The sequence below is a fragment of the Pelophylax lessonae genome (assembly GCF_965119305.1).
Source record: "Pelophylax lessonae genome assembly, chromosome: 1".
Lineage (NCBI taxonomy): Eukaryota > Metazoa > Chordata > Amphibia > Anura > Ranidae > Pelophylax > Pelophylax lessonae.
Genome location: NC_138768.1, coordinates 227128749 through 227151183, shown reverse-complemented (window position 1 = coordinate 227151183; position 22435 = coordinate 227128749). Strand labels below are relative to the sequence as shown.

At 42.4% G+C, this 22435-nt stretch overlaps 1 protein-coding gene across 1 annotated transcript in view; it reads left to right on the top strand.

Moving 5' to 3' along the window:
* RAD9B (RAD9 checkpoint clamp component B) overlaps window positions 1-22435 on the top strand; it is an 88198-nt gene that overhangs the window by 56612 nt on the left and 9151 nt on the right. The window contains exons 7-8 of the mRNA XM_082257728.1: window positions 8187-8293; window positions 10173-10237. Of these exons, the coding sequence (XP_082113854.1) occupies window positions 8187-8293; window positions 10173-10237 (172 nt within the window). The remainder of the gene's footprint in view (window positions 1-8186; window positions 8294-10172; window positions 10238-22435) is intronic.

Sequence of the window (22435 nt, the reverse complement as noted above, 5' to 3'; positions counted from 1 at the left end):
AATCTGAGTATATCATGTATACACATTTTTTAGGAATATAGTCTTTTCTCCTTTTTAACCATTGTGTAATATGTTGTATATATACTCTATGATGTGAATAAAGTTTTTCTCTTATCCCCTTCCAGGACGGTCCAACAGTGAGAGATGACAGGCTCCTCCCTACCAGAAACACAATCAATTAACATTAGTTAAAAGGCCCCACCTTTCCCTGTGGCCCTCAGTTTAGATTGTGTTTCTTCCTACAAGAGAAACGTCGATTAAGATCTTACCTGCAGACTCCTAGAGTCGAAAGGTACCCTGTGAGCCAGGTTCAGCAGAAGGCCACGGGTTCCCCTTGGGGGACCCTACGAGCGGAGCAGTTCCTGCCCTCCCCTCCGGGGAACTCACAGGTTGCCCACAGAACAAGTCCTCGGTCACCTGTGATTGTGTTTCCAGGTCTTGTTTCCGGCACCAGCAGCTCTCCTCCACGGAAGATTTGAATTTCCCGCCGGGCGGGCGCTCCAAGCCTCGCCTTCAAACCGGAACTTCCGGGGCAACGTCAGACGCGCGCGACATGGGGAAGAAGAGGAACATGGAGGAGACGCCGGAGCTGCTCGTTAGCGTTAAAGCAGAATCTAAGGCTATCGGAGCTCGGATCCCTGCTGTGGAAATTAAGTCCTCCACGACTCATCCTACGGGGAAGGAGGAGGAGAGACAGCTCCAGGTGTCGGCAGCCAAACCCAGGTTGGAACAGGGTAAGTGCTGAACATGTATCCTTAAGGGGCTATGCAAAAAAAAAAAGTCTGCTGGTTACCGACATAAAATGTACCTGGAACTTGTATCATTTCCCTGACCTTAGTTGAACGTACTATGTTCTCTCTATGGTCCCCATGTTATACTTTTTTTTTCTAAGGAAGAGCAATACTTGTCTACCTGTCTTCCAGAGTCCCAGAGCAGTTCACAAGAAGCTACATCCATCCCGGCATTACAAGGGCCTGCTGTCCATAAGAAGTGTGGTTATTGTTCAGATAAGTTGCCCAGTTCCCACACTAAACCCTTCTGCTATAGGTGCATTCATAAACTATCAGGAAGGGAAACCTCAGAGTTCATGAAAGACTTTAAGAGTATGCAAGACGAAATGCTGTCTACTATGATGACAGTTCGGTATACCCTAGGTATATCTACTAGAGCGGAACCTGTAGGCCCTTCCTCAATGGAAGGGACCTCGCATCAGGAAAGCCCTCTGCTTAGAGCAGGACCTTCAGGCACTACACCTGTTATACAAATTCTTCCCCCAGCACAGGTCACAGAAGAGGATAGACTATTTGCAGAAGATAACCGCTCAATTTCCCCGTCTTGTTCAGAAGTTGAGGGAAATAGGGACTCAGATACCTCTGAGGAGGTAGAGTCAGCAAAAAACCTGTTTGGATTAGAGAATATGCAGGGTCTCCTTCAGGCCATATATGCTTCAGAGGAGATTCCTGATTTGCCTAAAGAAATTACGGCACAAGATAAACTCTATAAAGGGATAGGGAAAAGCCCTTCTAGAGTTTTTCATATTCACCATTCTTTGAAGAATCTGATCCTTCAACAATGGCAATTACCTGAAAACAGGTTAAATAAAGGGAATTCTTGGAAGAGAAGATTCCCCTTTAAGAAAGAGGATTCAAGCACATTCCTAAAAAGACCAAAACTAGATGCCCCCCTCGCACAAGGCTCCAAAAAATCAGATCTCTCCTTTTTGGATGCTGGTAGCATCAAGGATGCTATGAACCGAAAAGCAGAGACATTACTGGGGAAAGCTTGGGACTCCAATGCAGTTGCAATGGCTTCAGGTCTAACTGCCTCTTGCGTGGCAATAAATGCTTTTTTCTGGATTGAAAAACTGAATAAAAATCTTTTCCAGACAAAAACACAGGATATCCAAGATTCCCTGTCGGTGATAACCAAGGCAGTGGCCTATCTGGCAGACGCTGCACTAGAATCTTTAGAAGCCGCTGTAAAAACAGGGGCTCTCATGACTTCAGCCAGAAGAGCCATTTGGCTTAAGGAATGGTAGGAGACCTCACGTCCAAAACCAAGCTTTGCGGCCTTCCATTTGAGGGGTCCCTCCTGTTTGGTTCAGGGCTTGACGAAGTCCTTTCCAAATCATCAGAATAAGGAGTACAATTTCCCACAAAGCCTAAAGAGACTAGGAAAAAAAATTTTGTGGCCCCCGGGATAATAAGCAGCAAAGTAGGGGAAGGGAACCTACAAAAAACTGGAATCTCAGGAAGGAAAAATCAAAAAACAATTCTTTTTCCTCTTCCACCTCAACCGCAAGGGACAAAAAATGACTCCAAAATCAAAGTAGGGGGCAAACTGAATCAGTTTCCTCCCAGCTGGGAAGAAATGACAGTCCCTCTATATACCCTCAGCATCCTAAAAATAGGCTACCGACTAGAAACTGCATTAATACCCCTCCAACAGTAATCCTTACACATGTCCCCAAGGGAACTGCAAAAGGACAATTATTACTGCTTCCAGAGGTTCAGGAACCAGCAGAATTACTGGTAATTGGCCCAGTACCAAAGGGCCTGTGGTTTCAAGGGTTTTGTTCCCATGTCTTAGTGGTACCAAAACCCTCAGGAAAATATCACCGGATAGTAAACCTGAGGAAGCTAGGAAGCATCCCAGCCACTATGTGGGCTCAATTCCACGCAAAATAACTACTATTCTTCCACCTGTACTATTGGGACAAAAGAATAGATTCTTTAAACGAGATACTCACCCTCACTCCACAGGTCCAGAACTCTCTGGAGTGGTTGTCCAACCAAAACAACCTAGCAAGAAGCGGGGGATCCCACCCAGAAGGGGCGCAAGCCCAAGGGAATTGGGGCGAGAGATCACCCCAGAACAAAAAGGTGAAGAACTCCTTCCCCATAACCAGGACAAAAGAGATGGTTGGGCTGGGAGTTCTAGCCCAACAATGGCAGTACAAGCTGGCCAATGCCTTCCCCCCTCTGATGCAGATTCCCAGAGTCCTCCAATAGTTGAGCAGATTTCAGGGGCAAAAACTAATCCTGTCTACTCCCTGGTGGCCCAAAAGACCATGGTTCCCACTCCCAATAACAATGTCCGCGGCTTGCCCGTGGCATCTCCCAATCTCCCCAGACCTTCTGTCTCGGGGACCAGTACAGTGTCAGAATCCAGGATTCTTCCAACTGACAGTCTGGTTACTGAACGCCAATTGCTTAAAGCAAAGGGATGCTCAGACAGAGTGGTGGATACCCTCTTACTGAGTAGGAAACCAGTCACTAGAAAAATTTACCTTAAAATATGGAAAACATTCTGTGCCTGGCAGAGGCAAAAGGATTTTGCTTCTACCTCTACTTCAATTATTCTGGAATTTTTGCAAGATGGAGTAGATAAGGGTGTGGCTGTTAACACCCTTAGGGTACAGATAGCAGCTCTTTCGTTTTTTTTGGACACCAGTCTGACAAAAGAGCCGTTAATTAAAAGATTTTTGTTGGCTAGGAGCAGGATTACTCCTATTACTAAAAACAGGTTCCCTCCTTGGGACCTAAACAGGGTCTTAGGGGCATTATCTAAGGACCCCTTTAAACCTATAAAGGAAATTTCATTTAAGTTTCTGTCTTTAAAAAATAGCTTTTTTGTTAGCTATCACCACAGCCAGAAGAATAGGCGATCTACGGGCTCTTTCTATTAAAGAACCTTTTATGTTGGTCTTCCCAGATAGGATAGTCCTCAAACCAGACCCTTTATATCTACCCAAGGTAGCATCCTCTTTCCATAGGACTCAGGAGATAAATCTACCTTCTTTCTGTGACAAACCAAAAAACAAGAAGGAATGGGAATTCCACTGTATTGACGTGAGAAGAGCTCTTCTCGCTTATTTAGAAAGAACAAAAACCTTCAGGAGATAAAACCACCTCCTAGTCCTTCATTCAGGGCCTAGGGAGGGATTACAGGCCTCTAAGCCTTCACTAGCCAGGTGGATTAGACAAGCAATTACCACCTCTTATGAGTTATCAGGTCTTCCTGCTCCAACTAAAGTAAAAGCGCATTCAACAAGAGCCATTGCCACATCATGGGCTGAGAAGGCAGGAGCTCAATGGGAACAAATCCGTACTGCAGCCACCTGGTCTAGTCATGACACCTTCCTGAAGCATTACCGTTTTGAAATACTGTCTCAACAAGACCTAGCCTTTGGCCGAAAAGTCTTGCAGGCAGTGGTCCCACCCTAAGGTAGGCAAAAAGGATCTCTATTATCCTCTCACTGTTGGGCCGTCCTGGAAGGGGAGGAGAGAAAACCTACCGTTAGTTCACCGGTAACGGTACTTTCTTCCGAGCCTTCCAGGACGGCCCGCCTACCCGCCCTTGTTAAAAGGGTGTATGATATTGTGCAAAGATGTAGGTGATAAGTACCTATAAAATTGTTAGAACATTTCCCTCGAAATTGGTTGTGGAAGATACTCTATTACAACTGAGGGCCAGAGGGAAAGGTGGGGCCTTTTAACTAATCTTAATTGATTGTGTTTCCGGTACGGAGGAGCCTGTCTTCTCTCACTGTTGGGCCGTCCTGGAAGGCTCGGAAGTACCGTTACCGGTGAACTAACGGTAGGTTTTTGCTAAATTTCAGACTGTACCTTAAGGCATACATTTTTTTTCTACTTCTCATTGCTGTTGAAAGTCCCACATATGAGGGTTTTTTTTTTTCCTAGAGACCATTCATTGTTCAATAGGGACATGGAATATGGAGTCCTCCTAGAAGTTCCTAAAGCCGAGTTCCTAAAAGCGGAGTACATACTGTAGATGCTGACTTTTAATATTATGACGCTTACCTGTCCTGGAATCCAGCGATGTCGACACCCAAGCTGATGTTTCCATCGGCTGTCGGGTGCTGCCGCTGCTATTGCCAGTAAGGGAACCCGGCACTGAAGCCTTGCGGCTTCACAGCTGGTTTCCTACTGTGCATGCGCGAAGCGCGCTCCGCTCTCTTACTGGCCCGGCAGCAGAGGAGGGAGGAGGAGGGGGGCTAAACAGCTGTCGTACCTCACCACGGCAAGGTCCGACGGAAGTAGGGACAAGGTACCTGTCACTCCCCCCCCCCCACCAAATGTGGCACCTGAGAGGGGGAGGAATCAGATAAGCGTAAGTTCCACTTTTGAGTGGAACTCTGCTTTAATCCTTGGTATGTAGATTAATGAAAAGTTGGAAAGATACCTCTCTGCCTAGGTCCTGATCAACTCTACCTCTGTGAATAGACTAAGGCTGCAGGTTCCCACTTGCCTCTTGATGTAATATCTATAGAGTAGAGATCGACCGATTATCGGCAAAGCCGATATAGCGAGGGCCGATATGACCTTTCCCCGATATATCGGAATTGGCCACCAAGGTGGCCGATATTACTGATATTTCAGAAAGTGCTTGTACTGGAGTGATGCCTGCAGATAGAGGCATCACCCCGGTACCAGCGTCCATAGCTGACGGTCGGCTGTCTTGTAATGACAACTGATGCGGCTGAGAAGCCACTCGGCTGTCATTACAAGGAGCGGAAGGAGAGGTCTCCCCACTCCCGCCGCCTTCCGCATCTCGCCCGGGTCTTCCGTTCCACCGGGAGGCCCGGGCAACCAGCCTGCACGGCCGCCGAAGACCCGTTCAAAGCCGCATTCGGCTCTGATTGGGTCTCCATGCAAAAACCCGGAAGTGATGTCATGACATCACTTCCAGGTACTGACGCCAGAATAAAAAAAAAAATAACAGCATTCAAAACAGCCAAACTTAAAATTTTGAATGCTTTTAAGTGCAGAGGAGGGGTTTGGGGTCTTTTAGACCCCCAGATCCCTCCACAAGAGTACAAATAAAAAAAAAAAATTTTAAATGTACGAAAATATCGGCCGATACCGATACGCGATGACCAAAATATCGATATCGGCAATGAAAAAAAAGATATCAGTCGATCCCTACTATAGGGGCTTGATTGTCCTGAGAAGCCTCTGAAACCAGAAAAGGGACATTGCTGGAGTAGATGCCCCCTGCACAGGGTGAATGCAAATGAAAACAACTCTTTAGAGTGCCATGACCACATGCCTAATAAATTGTGACAACCTGTTGGTCCTTGTCATCTTTGTCAAGAGTAGTCCATGGAAGTAGTACAAAGAAATACAAATCTGTACAGAGTGCAATAAGAAAGTGTAAAGTACAGTCCAAGAACAATACAAAAACAAAAAAAGATATTACACGATTGGGAGGGTCTATAGTCTGTGACATTACTAAACAGAAATTGCAGACTGTCAGGTATGAGACATAGTAGCGAGCAGGAACGTTTCCTAGTAAAATTGTTAGGAAACACTCTTTTAAACTGCTTTGGGATGGAAAGGCTTGGAAAGGAGAAGAAAAGAGAAAGTGGAAGGATGGACAAAAGAGGGATAAAGGTCTGGTCTGGGAACTATCTATTTATTTGGAATTTTAAACATATTATAGTTACAGGATAAGGCAATCTCTAGGCAATGAGATAACAAAGCAGGAGGATTATTATATTAGAATTTGTGTTTCAAAGCTTCATAGAAGGAGTAAAAGAGCCACACCTACCACTGGAAGAGGAATTTATGTTGTGTATCAGAATCCAAGACCAGAAGCTACTCCATCCTCATAATCTCTGGCTACTTAAAGCAAGAGTCATAGTCATCCTCAACAGCATCTCCTTTTTTGGAAGAGTCTGAAGAGGGTTGATTGGCCTGAGATTTCTCTAAGACAGTTGGACTGGTTCTGGAAGGAAAACTGGACGTTGCCAGAGAAGATGACTCCTCCACAGGAAAAGTGCTGCCATGGAGTTAGTAAGGAAAATCCCGCCAATGGCCATTGCGATGCCTGGGACAATCATCAAAATAGTGCAGCAGTGAGATGCCGCTGACAACTATTGTGATTGCTGCTGGGGAATTAGAGTAATGTTATCTCAGCACAGTGTAGAGCAGATTACACTCAGAGTAATGTGTATTGGGGACTCTTTATGTAACCATTGTGTGATGTTGGAGGCTGGATTTGGGTCATTGTTCATGTAGTGACTGCATTACTTCTAACGTGTATATAAAGCGTGTATTCCTTTTAAGTAAACAGTCTGATTCCGGCTTGACCCTCAATACAGAGCCTCGTCTTGTACTTGGGGGGGGGGGGGATTATTCGTATGGGTTTCTTGTTCGGCTGAGTGGAGTGTCCGGTAGCTGCCTTTGTGTTCAGGAATGAAATGTCCTAAACGACTGTAACCCCTTTCACACCCGGGGTTTCATTACAGAAGAGTGGCAAAAAGAAAGCCATTGTTGAAAGACAGCCATAAGAAGTCTCGTTTGCAGATTGCGAGAAACCATGTGGAGGACACAGCAAACCTGTGGAAGAAGGTGCTCAGGTCAGATGAGACCAATATTGAACTTTTTGGCCTAAAAGCAAAAAGCTATGTGTGGCGGAAAATTAACGCTGCACTTCACCCTGAAACACACCATCCCCACCGTGAAACATGGTGGTGACAGCACCATATTGTGGGGATGCTTTTATTCAGCAGGGACAGGAAAGCTGGTCAGAATTGATTGAAATATGGATAAAGCCAAATACAGGCTAATCTTAGCTACAATGGAATGGTTTAGATCAAACCATATTCATGTGTTAGAATGGCCCGGTCAAAGTCCAGACCTAAATCCAATTGAGAATCTGTGGCAAGAAAATTGCTGTTAATAGATGCTCTCCATCCAATCTGAAAGAGCTTAAGCTATTTTTCATAGAAGAATGGGCAAGAATTTCACTTTCTAGATGTGCAAAGCTGGTAGAGACATACCCAAAAGGACTTTCAGCTGTAATTGCAGGGAAAGGTGATTCTACAAAGTATTGACTCAGGGTGGCTGAATACAAATGCACGCCACACTTTTCAGATATTGATTTGTAAAAAAATTTTGAAAACCATTTATCATTTCCTTCCACTTCACAATTATATGCCACTTTGTGTTGGTCTATTACATAAAATCCCAATAAAATAAATTTATGTTTTTGGTTTAAACATGACAAAGTGTGTAAAATTTAAGGGGTGTGAATACTTTTTCAAGGGACTTTATATGAATGAAAGTTCTTTTCCTGACTTTGAATCTTCTCAGCCAAACTTGATCTATTATATGAGTTGCAGATATGTGCCCTCATAATTACCTTGTTATTTAATCTAGGTATTTCAAAAGTAATGCATACTGAAGTGTATTTAAATCCTGAAGAATTTATTAACTTCCAAATTGGAACTGATTCTGAAGTAACATTTTGCTTAAAGGAACTTAGGGTAAGTACAAGGAGGGATTAAACATTGTTCTATTCATTCAATAAATTTAAAATGAATTTTATATTGTAGCAATGACTACAACTGCATACTTTAAAGGCTTGATTTTGAAGGTGATGTATTGCCCTAGCCACCAGCTGCCAGATCTCGTGTGCATGTAAAAAAATAAAAACATTTGACACTTGTCTGACACAAGCAACATAACTAGTTCTTAGAAATGTTTTTCACCAGCTGTTGCCTACACATTATGGCACATCAAACAAATATCTGAGCAGACATATAACTGGACTTACATTATGCTTATTGTGGGTTTATTTAGTTACTTAAGTAAGCATCACTCGACACTCTTACTTTGTAGGCACCTCAAGACATTTCTTATATCAACCTTTTTCAACCAGGGTGCCCAGTCACACTGGGGTGTCTTGAAGTCTCTTCAGAGGTGTCTTGGCAAAATGCCTAAAAGTTTCCCAAAATATGTTTACAAGCCGGCAAATGGATGAAGCCTGCCTTAAAGTTACACAAAGTCACAGATTTTCATTGTACACCATTATGACTTTCTAGCTGCTGGCATCCTAACTACCAATTACATTATTAGTTGATAAGGATGATGTTGGTCACTTACACGGCATCCTTTTTGGACCCTCCTCTGCCCCTCTCTGTCAGCACTGGGATCACAATAGCTGAGTGATGGGAAAAAATGAATGAGAAGAGAAACATTAGAATACTAGTCAGTACCAGTTTGCAAAAGTATATTTGCTTTAGAAGAATAAATCACCTCTGATGTTGGGTGTCCTACGTGTGTGGATGTTGTTGCTGCATTATGTAAAACCACTAGAATAGTTTTACATTTTAAAATGGGGTGCCTCAAGATTGTCCATAATTATAAAGGGTGCCTTGAGACTGTCCATAATTTCAAAGGGTGCCTTGACTGAAAAAAGGTTAAGAAACACTGTCTTAGATGACTGTTGTACATTTGATTAAAAAAAAAAAAAAAAAACACTAGCTGGAGTCTGGAGATCATTTGTTATTGGACCATCTTCATTTTGTTTCTTCATATTGTTGCAGTTTCACAGGGTATGATCTTGGAGGGTGTGGGAGAGGAGGTGCATCAGGATTTCACATGGAGAATCAGATTATTTGCTTAAATTTAGTCTAACCATATTGCATATGGATTTCTCAGGGGCTGATTGAGAAAAATGTAATAGATTTTTTTACATACATGCTAACGAGCATGGATGGAGGAATCTCCCCTGCCAGGTATTGTATTCAGACAGCTGGCAACTGTTTGAATACCTGAATACCTTAAATACAATTGACTGCATCTGATTGGATGTAGTCACTGTTTGGCTGACAATTTTCCACCGTGCTCCTTCAATTGTTCGATTGAAGTTTGTCAAGCTGCGACAGGGAAACTCGTGTCTTAAAATTCGAACGATTCACCAGGAATCAGTCGAAATTCAAGCTGTGCATAGACTCACTCTTTTGGGGTGGATCACCAGGTTGGCCTGGGCTCATATTACAATACAGCACAGAACTGTGCCGATGTTATAACATCAGTGCTGCTCTCTGCAGTATTGATGACCAAGCTCCACTGCAAGAAAAAGAAGAGAAAGAATACCTTAGGACTTTATGTGTTTGTCCAGAAGAATTCAGTGAAAAAAGATACGCATGAAGGGAATTTTCAAAATGAGCAAAAAAAAAAAGTTTTGCTTTAACAAAAATAATGCTTGGCTACATCTAGTCATGTTGCAAACTGGCAAATTCCAGTGTACCCTCATATGCTCTGTCACATTTTTCCACTGGATCTTACTAATAAAAGAAGCAGTATGTTATATCAAAGCAAAAGTTGTGTACACACTAATTTATTTTGCTTTTTTTCTAGGGATTCTTGTCCTTTGCAGAGGCAACCAGCGCTCTGATTATGATTCACTTTAGCAAGCCGGGAGAGTATGTGCATAAATATTTACGATCAATGTATATTACATAAAGCTCTCAAGTATCCCTCACAAATTCTTTCTGAGAAACATTTGAGTCCGTTTACAGAAACATTTACGTTATTTGACCATCATAAAACCTCTCATTAAAATGTTTAATTCACAGACATACAGTAATTATCAAATTAGCGTGGAATTGGTATTTTTGACATAGAGGTAAAATGTATTTAAACCTTAAAATTAAATGTCATCAAATAATGGCGTATCTGTACATAATGATCTTATTTTCCCTTTCCTTTATTTTGACCTGGTGATCCTTGCAGTTTCATCCTACACTGGCACTTCCTGACCTAGAGTGACTACACTGCCTGAATGGCTCATAGAATGCAGTCATAGAATAAGATGTGCCTATGGAGTGATTTTTACTTTCTCAGTAGGGATGGGCTCAGGCGTGCTCAGATCATAGTCCCAACCCACCTGAGCAATCCCGCCAGGAAGCCTCACTGCACACTGCCAATCATAGGCAGTGAGGCTTTTCCCGGCCCATAGCTGCACATACACATGCTGCCTATGATAGGCGGTGTGCAGTGACGGCTTCCTGGTGGGATTGCTCAGATGGGTTGGGACTATGATCCAAACACGCCTGAGCCCATCCCTATTGCTCACCCTAGTTACTGACAGCAGTTACCTCACAGGGTGTATTGCTGTCACTTATATTAGTAGTGGGGCAAAGCAACCTGTGCCAGATGCCAACCACAATGCCTTTGTACACATGGCTCATCTGTGGCTGCGCAAAGTAGGTATGAAGCCGTTCTGCATTGTGTTATATATAGTTTGGTTCAGCTTCAAGCAGGGAGCTCAAAGAGAGGTAATCCAAGTGTCAAGTGGGTTTAAGGGCTTTCTGCCCATGTTTATTGATCAATGTTTTAACAAAACAGGACCCAAAACAAAAGGTTCCTTCGCAGGGGTAATAGTCACAGTCCAAAACAAAAGCCAACAGAAAAAATATTAAGCCTCCTGGCTAGTAGGTCTGCTTCAGACCTGCAGACAAGTTTCGTTACATCTTGCTTGCATTCTTTCCCAACAACCAACTAATAACCCAGGGAAAAGACAAATTATACCCTGGGGAACAAGGTGTGGCCAGAGCCTAAAGTGTTACTAAACCCACAACAGTAAAATCTGTCTATAGATGCAGAATAGCATGCTTGTTGTAATCACTGTGTAACTTAAGTGATTAATCCTCTGCATTGTGTAAAAAGGCCGTGTGATCCTGTATGCACAGATCCTCCCCCCTACTGCAAGTTCACTCTGGACAAGTCCAGATAAGAACAGTAAGTGTAGTTCAGCTGCACATGCTCAGTTTAGTCTCTATTGCTGGATAGGACACTTCCTGGTTTTAGCTGAGCTATTCAGGTCACATGGTATTAACATTACGCATTTGGGCATTTATAAAGATCCGAAATGACAGCCCAGTCCCTCCCTCCTCCTCCATGCCCAGTAACTAAAAAAGAACACAGTGGGTGGAATGTCACATCTTGTTTCAGGGATGTTTTTTTTTTCTTGGGGGGGGGGGGGGTACATGTGATCAGCACAGGGCCAATCAGCACTGTCCAGACATGTTCAGACAGAGAATTAAGGGTCTTGAAGCCTGATAGGACAATCATGGGAGAAATGAAAACAATCTATCAGCACTCAGTGATACAAGTCACAAGATTGCTCTAATTGCTATATACAGGTGATGAGAAAAGGTAATTATCAGTTTATATTTACTAAAATTATTGCATCTCCATGTTCTCTGTACTGAAGAAGTCCAGATATAGTGAATACAGGATCTGGGTTTAGTAACACTTTAACCCCCTACATCTTACTATAGACTTTTACTGCCATCCATTTATCTCAAAAGTGCAAAAATGTATGTAGTAAATACTCTACATCGGTAATTGAAAGGGGATATGTGTCACATATCTCTCCCTCTGTTTGAAGCCGTGTGTTCGAATACCAGCTACCAGTGGGTTCTTCTAATTTTTCTGATTATATCCCCCCGCTGCTCTTCTTTGAAAGAAAAATCTTGGAGGGTCAGGAACCAGCAGGTAACCCTTATATTATGTCCTATAGGCTGGACCATCCATTTTAACCACTTGACCTCCAGAAGGTTCTACCCCCTTCATGACCAGAGCAGTTTTTGCTATTAATCACTGTGCTAATTCAACTAGCAAGTGATCGGTCATGCAACACTGTATGCAAATGAAATTGGTATTTCTTTTGGTGGTATTTGATCACCACAGGTTTTATTTTATTTTTTATTATATAAACGAGAAAAAACAGAAAAAAACAAAACAATATTTTCTACTTTCTGTTATAAAACATATCCAATAAAAATAAAAAAATAAACATTTCTAAATAAATGTAGGCCAAAATGTATTCTGCTACATGTCTTTGGTAAAATAAACATAAAAAAACAATAAGTGTATATTTGTGTGAAAGTTATAGTCTACAAACAATGGTACATATACTGGAATTTACGCAGCTTTGCTGCTTTACTGGTAATGGTGGTGATCAGCGACTTAAAGTGGGACTTTGACAGTGTGGGGGGCAATCTATCACTAACAGACCCTCGCTGGGAGGTACATTAAAGCCAAACTCCAATCAAAAATTAAAATTTTCCTATTAATAGTATGTTAAATAACTTTATCTTTGATATTATTTATTTTCTGGTTACATGATTGTGTAGCTTAAAAAGTTTTATCCAAGCTAGACAAATAGCGTCTTCCTGTTCTTCAATCACAACGCTATCTCCCTTTATCTGAATTTGCTAAGCTGTCTTTCAGTTCCTGAAAAAGTTGTCTCCTTTCTTAAGCCTTGTACACACAATCTGATTATCAGACGAATTTTCTTTCATTTTTTGTTGCATGCCAGTCTCATACCGAAAGTGAACAGGTTACTTTCATACGAAAATTCTTTAACAACAGAATTCAACTTCCAAAGTGATTGCATGTGTTGTATTGTTTTGTAATTTATTCTTTCGTTTCTGAGCATGCGCAGTCTTGCTCTTACAATTTTCTCGGACAAAAACTGTACTAATTAAATGAAAATCGGATGTTGTGTTCACGTACAATAAAAATTTACTAGCCTGCACATCCAGTCAGTGGCGGCTGGTGCTCGGTAATTCGGGGGGGGGGGGGGCGGCAAACCAACGCACCACCATCCCCCCTTCCCCCTGACGGATGGAAGGATGGCCAGGCGGCAGGCAGGCAAGCAGGTAAAACAACACACCATATTCCCACCCCCCCCCCCCCGAACGGCCTGCCTCCTTACCTCCTCCTTCCGCCTGTCCGAGCCGGGAGTGCTGGATGGCTGAGCTTCTGTGCTTCTCCTCCAGCCGTGTGTCTCCAACCTCTTCCAGGCCAGTGGCCAGTAAGATCACTTCTACTGTTGGCCAATTTGCAGAGGGGTCTCACAACCCTCTTCCTGATTGGCTGGGAGGAGAATCAGTGTGACAATAGCAAATATTTATTCGCTATTGCCATACAACTGGGTGGGCTCTGCACCCAGAGTCAACCCTATTTTTAAACCTATTAGAGCCTCTGGCTCTAATCACGTGCTTCATAAAAAAAAAAAAAAACCCCTATTGAAATCCATGCATCCGGCTCCCTGCACCCGTAATGGACGGGCCGCCACTGCATCCAGATTTTGTCATCCGAAAACTCGTAATCAGCTATCGAAAGCACCATACTAACGATCCGAAAATCGGCAGATCGTTCGGCGGACGATATTTTACTTCCGATTTTATTATCGTGTGTACTGGCCTTTAGGTAGCCATGCCTAGACCTGCACAGCCCCGTCCTCATCCTTCCTACCCTTTACAGAACATGATCTCCTCCTGTCTTCATAGCCTTGTTTTAGGCTCGTTCATAACTCGTTTAGGCTAGCAGCTTCTACTGAGAGGGGGGGGGGGTTACGTTGGAGTGTGACTACTTTGAGTGCAGCTTTGATCCAACTTTACACTCTCTCGATCACAGTTGCATCAAACATTGCATCAAAGTAGTCCAGGTACCTTTTCAAGGTCGCTGATTTTCAAAGTCGCATTGATGGGAACGGGTGCCATTGAAATCAATAGGCTTTGACTTGTCATGTGACTTTGTGTGTCCAAAGTCACATGACAAGTCACACTAGTGGAAACTGAGCTTAAGTCTTTGTTTCCACAATTGCAATTTAGAGTGCGACTTTGATGTGACTTTGATCCAACTTTCCACTCTCTGGATCAAAAGCCCATAAAAAGTTGCATCAAAGTAGTGCAGGTACCTTTTCAAAGTTGCTGATTTTCAAAGTCCCATAGATGAGAATGTGTGGCATTGAAATCAATGGGCTGTGCCTTGTCATGCGACTTTGTGTGTCCAAAGTTGCATGACAAGTCACACTAGTGGAAACTAAACTTTAGTCTATGTTTACACTATTGCGATTTAGAGTGCGACTTTGATCAAACTTTCCACTCTCTGGATCAAAAGCCCATCAAAAGTTGCATCAAAGTAGTGCAGGTACCTTTTCGAAATCGCTGATTTTCAAAGTCGCATCGATGGAAACGGGTGCTGATGAAATCAATGGGCTGTGACTTGTCATACGACTTTGTGTGTCCAAAGTCAAATGACAAGTCAGACTAGTAAATGTAGACTTAGTATGGCTGCCTGTACTAGTCTGTCTGTATAGTGATTATTGTAGACTGTAAGCTGAAACCCCAAAGCACTTCCAGCTACACTGACAGTTCCACCCCCACCGTGTCCAGCTTCCTTCTCCTACGTTTGTCTTCATTCAAAGCCCAGCACAACTATACTGTATAGCTGGCAGTGGCGACTCTAGGAACAATATATAGGGGGGGCACATATGATGCCACAGTCAAAACTGGGGGGGTACTCATAATTTTCACCACTATATCATACAACTGAAAAAAACAAAAGTGCATATATAAATAAGGTTACAAAATATGAGAATTTTGCAGTATGCAATGATACCTTTTTTATTGTACTAACCTAACACTTAAAAAAAAAAAAAATATATATATATATATATATATATATATATATATATATATATATATATAAATTCTGCTGCAGCTGTTCATCACCCATGGAAAATATCAAAAAATCTTATAACCGCAGCGCAGTGTCATTAAAACAAAAAAACTTTTTGTATCAGGTTCTGCAATCAGCGTGCTGATGCTTATTAGTAACCAAAAGTGCTAAAGTGCATTGGCTATTAAAACTATAATCCAGCCAATAACATTAAGTTCATCAATATAAAGTGCAAAAAATATGTGATTCCAATGTGCAAAATTTAGTCCAATATTACATGACAAGCAAGAAGCCAGTGAAAGTCCATTAAATATTTAAGTATAAAGGTGCTTCTGTGCAAAAGTGTTGAAATGTTGAAAAAAATTCTTATATTTCTCATGCAGTGCTTGGTGCGCCACTCCCCAAAAGTGCTTGCACTTACCAGATAATGTGGACCCCTTAACAGTATTGCATGTGGGTCTATCAAGTTTATTCTGCTAAGTGGAGACTGGGTCACTTCCTATGTATCCTTACAGGGTCATGGCTCATAAACAGAAAAGATAGAATCCAACATAGTGTAATACATCCCTTTTATTCAAAAGCAGTTTTTAAAAATTCAGTTATAACGTTGAAGAGGTCAATTTACAATATAAAAATTGCATGTATTGGAGGGCAAGCGTGCATTTACTCTGCTCCTCCAATCACCTAAATATAAACATGGAGATAATCTTGTGAGGTTTTCAACAATTATTACGTGTTGACCTCCCTTTCTGTGCTTCCTGCCTTTTTCTCTCTCTTTTTCTTTCTTTTCCCCTCCCGTGTGTTCTATACCTCCCTCTTCTCTTTTTTTCCCCTTTCTCCTGATTTAGGATAGTACAGCTGGGGGCTGTACATAGCAGGAGACTGAGGTATCTCCCCCACTATTGCCATTATTCTGGATGAATGCCTGCTTGGGTTGATGTGATGAGAATGAATAGAGAAAATACGTGATGAATAATGCATTGTGATTGGTTAATTATTTCTCTGTTTCCTGAAATGTGATAGAGGTTCCTAACCATCACCACTAGATGATGCTTACCGATACTGTCATTTACCTGATTGGAATAAAGTGAAAAGAATTTACACTATAAATTGAAGGAAGTGAACAGCGTCGGTACGCCCTGACGAAACGTATGCAACGTATGCGAATCGCGTTGACATAAGCAGCACGAAGGGCCCCTGTGCTCCAACCTGCGTTCCACGTCTACCAGCCTATAGACTTATACTGCCATTCGGCGCACCGCTAACCAGTGAACCGGTCTAAAGACTCAAGAACAATACCTCTCGGCCACAGTTGTGGGACACTCACTTTTGCCAAAAGAGACGTGCAAAGATGGGAATGAAGTAACAGTAAGATTGGGGACACAGCAAAGGTAGGAGAAAGGTTGGGTCTGGAAGACGGGTGAGTTACCCTACGATACCCTGGATCCAATAAACCTATACTCTGATATCCTTTGCTACCCCATAATAACTCACTGAGACCTCAGTGTGGCCAGTCTATACAGTGTCTGACTGACTGGAATTATCTCTGTAATATTGGGACTTATTATACACTATCTAAAGAACTTGGCCTCCCTGTACTTTGACTAGGGAGTGACTGGGCCACAGATCAACAAGGTCTTGTATCTTACCCCAGTGGTTCATTTACACCGTCATCCTGGTTACATTTCACTGGTGGAACCAAGCCCCCTATAATCAGTCATTGAACTGACACTATATAAACGTTTGTTCCAGTTAAACAGTTTCAGACATAGCTAGACATCACTCTGCACATGGTCTGAATCTGTCCTTCAACCAAGCCAAGGTCTGAACAAATTGGGAGCCATCCCTGGATATTTCAAACATCTACAGATCTGACCACTAAAATTTCACAGTGCATATGAGAGATGCTTTGAGTGTGACTGCGTGAGTGTGTTCATGGGGCCCGTTTTATGCGCTTGTCTAGACAAAAGGTAATAACCCCTAGTATTGGTGCCAGTTTATGCAGTAATAACACCTAGTATTGGTGCAAGTTTACGCAGTAATAAAGCCTAGTATTGGTGCCAGTTTACGCAGTAATAACTCCTAGTATTGGTGCCAGCTTATGCAGTAATAAAGCCTAGTGTTGGTGCCAGTTTACGCAGTAATAACCCCTAGTATTGGAGCCAGTTTAGACAGTAATAAAGCCTAGTATTGATGCCAATTTTGTCAGTAATAAAGCCTAGTATTGGTGCCAGTGTACGCAGTAATATCCTTAGTATTGGTGCTAGTTTATGCAGTAATAGCCCCTAGTATTGGTGCCAGTTTATGCAGTAATAGCCCCAAGTATTGGTGCCAGTTTTCATAGTAATAACCTCTAGTATTGGTGCCAGTAGATGCAGTAATAACCCCTAGTATTGGTGCCAGTTTACACAGTAATAAAGCCTAGTATTGGTGCCAGTTTACACAGTAATAACCCCTAGTATTGGTGCCAGTTTACACAGTAATAACCCCTAGTATAGGTGCCAGATTACACAGTAATAAAGCCTAGCATTGATGCCAGTTTATGCAGTAATAAAGCCTAGTATTGATACCAGTTCACGCAGTAATAAAGCCTAGTATTGGTGCCAGTTTACGCATTAATAAGCCCTAGTATTGGTGTCAGTTTATGTAGTAGTAACCTCTAGTATTTGTGCAAATTTACACAGTAATAGCCCCTTGTATTGGTGCCGGTTTATGCAGTAAAAGCCCCTAGTATTGGTGCCAGTTTACGCAGTAATGACCTCTAGTATTGGTGTCAGTTTACGCAGTAATACCCCTAGTATTGGTTTCAGTTTATGCAGTAATAATCCCTAGTATTGGTGCCAGTTTACGCAGTAATAGCCTGTAGTATTGGTGTCGATTTATGCAGTAATAGCCCCTAGTATTGGTGCCAGTTTAGGCAATAATAAAGCCTAGTACTGGTTCCAGTATACGCAGTAATAACCCCTAGTATTGGTGCCAGATTACGCAGTAATAAAGCCTAGTATTGATGCCAGTTTATGCAGTAATAAAGCCTAGTATTGATACCGGTTCACACAGTATTAAAGCCTAGTATTGATACCAGTTTACGCATTAAAAAGCCCTAGTATTGGTGCCAGTTTATGCAGTAGTAGCCCCTAGTATTGGTGCCGGTTCATGCAGTAATAGCCCCTAGTATAGGTGTTAGTTTACGCAGAAATAACCCCAAGTATTGGTGCCAGCTTACACAGTAATAACCTCTAGTACTGGTGCAAATTAACACAGTAATACCCCCTAGTATTGGGGTCAGTTTACGCAGTAAAAACCTCTAGTATTGGTGTCAGTTTACACAGAAATAGCTCCTAGTATTGGTGTCAGTTTACACAGAAATAGCTCCTAGTATTAGTGCCAGTATATGCGGTAATAGCCCCTAGTAATGGTGCCAGTTTATGCAGTAATAGCCCCTAGTATTGGCATTGCCATTTAATGCAGTAATAACCCCTAGTAATGGTGGAAGTTTATGCAGTAATACCCCCTAGTATTGGTGTTGGTTTTTGCAGTAAAAGCCCCTAGTATTAGTGCCAGTTTACGCAGTACTAGCCCTTAGTATTGGTGCCAGTTTACACAGTAATAAAGCCTAGTATTGATGCCAGTTCACGCAGTAATAACCACTAGTATTGGTGCCAGTTTAGGCAGTAATATAGCCTAGTACTGATTCCGGTATACGCAGTAACCCCTAGTAATGGTGCCAGATTACGCAGTAATAAAGCCTAGTATTGATGCCAGTTTATGCAGTAATAGCCCCTAGTATTGGCATTGCCATTTAATGCAATAATAACCCCTAGTGATGGTGGCAGTTTATGCAGTAATACCCCCTAGTATTGGTGTCAGTTTATGCAGTAATAGCCCCCCACTATTAGTGCCAATTTATGCAGTAATAGCCCCTAGAATTGGTGCCAGTTTACACAGTAATAACCCGTAGTATTGGTGCCAGTTTATGCAGTAATAGCTCCTAGTATTGGTGCCAGTTTACACAGTAATAGCCCCCCTAGTATTGGTGCCAGCTTGTGCAGTAATAACCCCTAGTAATGGTGGCAGTTTATACAGCAATAGCCCCAAGTATTGGTGCCAGTGTACGCAGTAATAGCCTCTAGTAATGGTGGCAGTTTATGCAGTAATAGCCCCTAGTATTGATGCCAGTTTATGCAGTAAAAGCCCATAGTATTAGTGCCAGTTTACGCAGTACTAGCCCTTAGTATTGGTGCCGGTTTACGCAGTAATAAAGCCTAGTATTGATGCCAGTTTACGCAGTAATAAAGTCTAGTATTGATGCCAGTTCATGCAGTAATAAAACCTAGTATTGGTGCCAGTTTATGCAGTAGTAACCCCTAGTATTGGTGCCAATTTACACAGTAATAGCTCCTAGTATTTTTGCCAGTTTACACAGTAATAGCTCCTAGTATTTTTGCCAGTTTACACAGTAATACCCCTAGTATTGGTGCCAGTTTGTGCAGTAATAACCCCTAGTATTGGTGCCAGTTTTCATAGTAACAACCTCTAGTATTGGTGCCAGTTTACGCAGTAATAACCCTTAGTATTGGTGCCAGTTTACGCAGTAATAAAGCCTAGTATTGGTTCCAATTTACGCAGTACTAACCCCTAGTATTGGTGCCAGTTTACGCAGTAATAACCCCTATTATTGGTGCCAGTCTAGGCAGTAATAAAGCCTAGTACTGGTTCCTTTTTACGCAGTAATATCCCCTAGTATTGGTGCCAGATTGTGCAGTATTAAAGCCTAGTATTGATGCCAGTTTATGCAGTAATATCCCCTAGTATTGGTGCCAGATTGTGCAGTATTAAAGCCTAGTATTGATGCCAGTTTATGCAGTATTAAAGCCTAGTATTGATACCGGTTCACGCAGTAATAAAGCCTAGTATTGGTGCCAGTTTATGCATTAATAAGCCCTAGTATTGGTGCCAGTTTATGCAGTAGTAACCCCTAGTATTGGTGCCAGTTTACGCAGTAATAACCCCTAGTATTGGTGCTAGTTTACGCAGTAATAACCTCTAGTATTGGTGCCAGTTTATGCAGTAGTAACCCCTAGTATTGGTGCCAGTTTACGCAGTAATAACCCCTAGTATTGGTGCTAGTTTACGCAGTAATAACCCCTAGTATTGGTGCCAGTTTACGCTGTAATAGCCCCTAGTATTGGTGGCGGTTTATGCAGTAATAGCCCCTAGTATTGGTGCCAGTTTATGCAGTAATTACCTCTAGTATTTTTGCCAGTTTACACAGTAATAGCTCCTAGTATTTTTGTCAGTTTACACAGTAATACCCCTAGTATTGGTGCCAGTTTGTGCAGTAATAACCCCTAGTATTGGTGCCAGTTTTCATAGTGATAACCTCTAGTATTGGTGCCAGTTTACGCAGTAATAACCCTTAGTATTGGTACCAGTTTATGCAGTAATAAAGCCTAGTATTGGTTCCAATTTACGCAGTACTAACCCCTAGTATTGGTGCCAGTTTACGCAGTAATAACTCCTATTATTGGTGCCAGTCTATGCAGTAATAAAGCCTAGTACTGGTTCTTTTTTACGCAGTAATATCCCCTAGTATTGGTGCCAGATTGTGCAGTATTAAAGCCTAGTATTGATGCCAGTTTATGCAGTATTAAAGCCTAGTATTGATACTGGTTGACGCAGTAATAAAGCCTAGTATTGGTGCCAGTTTACGCATTAATAAGCCTAGTATTGGTGCCAGTTTACGCATTAATAAGCCCTTGTATTGGTGCCAGTTTATGCAGTAGTGCATAAGAGGCCATCCCCAAACTGTTCCCACAAAGTTAGGCGCATGAAATTGTCCAAAATGTCTTGGTATGCTGATGCCTTAAGAGTTCCCTTCACTGGAACTAAGGGGCCAAGCCCAACCCCTGGAAAACAACCCCATACCATAAACCCCCCCCCCCCCACCAAATAATTTGGACCAGTGCACAAAGCAAGGTCCATAAAGACATATGAGCGCAAGTTTTGGGTGGAGGAACTTGACTGGCCTGCACAGAGTCCTGACCTCAACTCGACTGAACACCTTTGGGATGAGTTAGAGCGCAGAGACTGCGAGCCAGGCCTTCTCTCCAACATCAGTGCCTGACCTCACAAATGTGCTCCTAGAAGAATGGTCAAATATTCCCATAGACTCACTCCTAAACCTTGTGGACTGGTCAGTCCCCAGTGTACTCCCCCCCCCATACTGATTCTGGGCAGTGTGTCCCCCATACTGATCCTGGTCAGTCCCCAGTGTACTCCCCCCCATACTGATTCTGGGCAGTGTCCCCCCCATACTGATCCTGGTCAGCCCCCAGTGTACTCCCCCCATACTGATTCTGGGCAGTGTCCCCCCCATACTGATCCTGGTCAGTCCCCAGTGTACTCCCCCCCCACAAGGGAATGTATTTAAAAAACAATTCTGTGTGAATATTTTAAGTATTCCTCTAGTAGGCATACTCAAGTATTTTCCTGATTGAGGTATTTCAGAAAAATACCGCATTATGGCCACTAGACTAGTGGATGATCATAGGAAATAAACAGGCAAAACTTGTGACATCTGCGCAAATGTCTGAGACATTTATACAGCAGATTTTTTAAAGAATAGGCAAATTTAAGAATATGTGAATGGGCCCAAGAGATACTGCATGTGCTGTTTACATTAATACTATGGGGTAATTGTGACGGTGGCGGGTATCAGATCCCAGCCCTTCTCACTAACTCGTGACCAAGAACCAGGCAATCTCACACCCTACCGTCACTTGCGTAACAATGCCACTCTCAGCTGCACCTGGCACATAGATTTCCCAGCTTGCGGGACCACAATCTAAATGCCAGCAGGCTGAGAGCGATTGTCACCGGGCTAATTAAGCAATTAACCCTTTCACTGCCACCACCGCTATGTTATGATGAGCCCAGCGGATGCTCTTAATTTTAGAAATACCAATTATGACTTAAGAATAATCATCTGTAACACGCACTGTCACAACAGACAGGAAAGTTCAGAGGATTTATTCTAAACAGTAGCACTCTTCAAGAGACAGGTTCGTTGTTAGTTTGCATTAAGAGCTTAGGGACAAGCATAACACTTTTCAAAATAAAGTTTAATAAAAAAAAAAGGTTAAAAT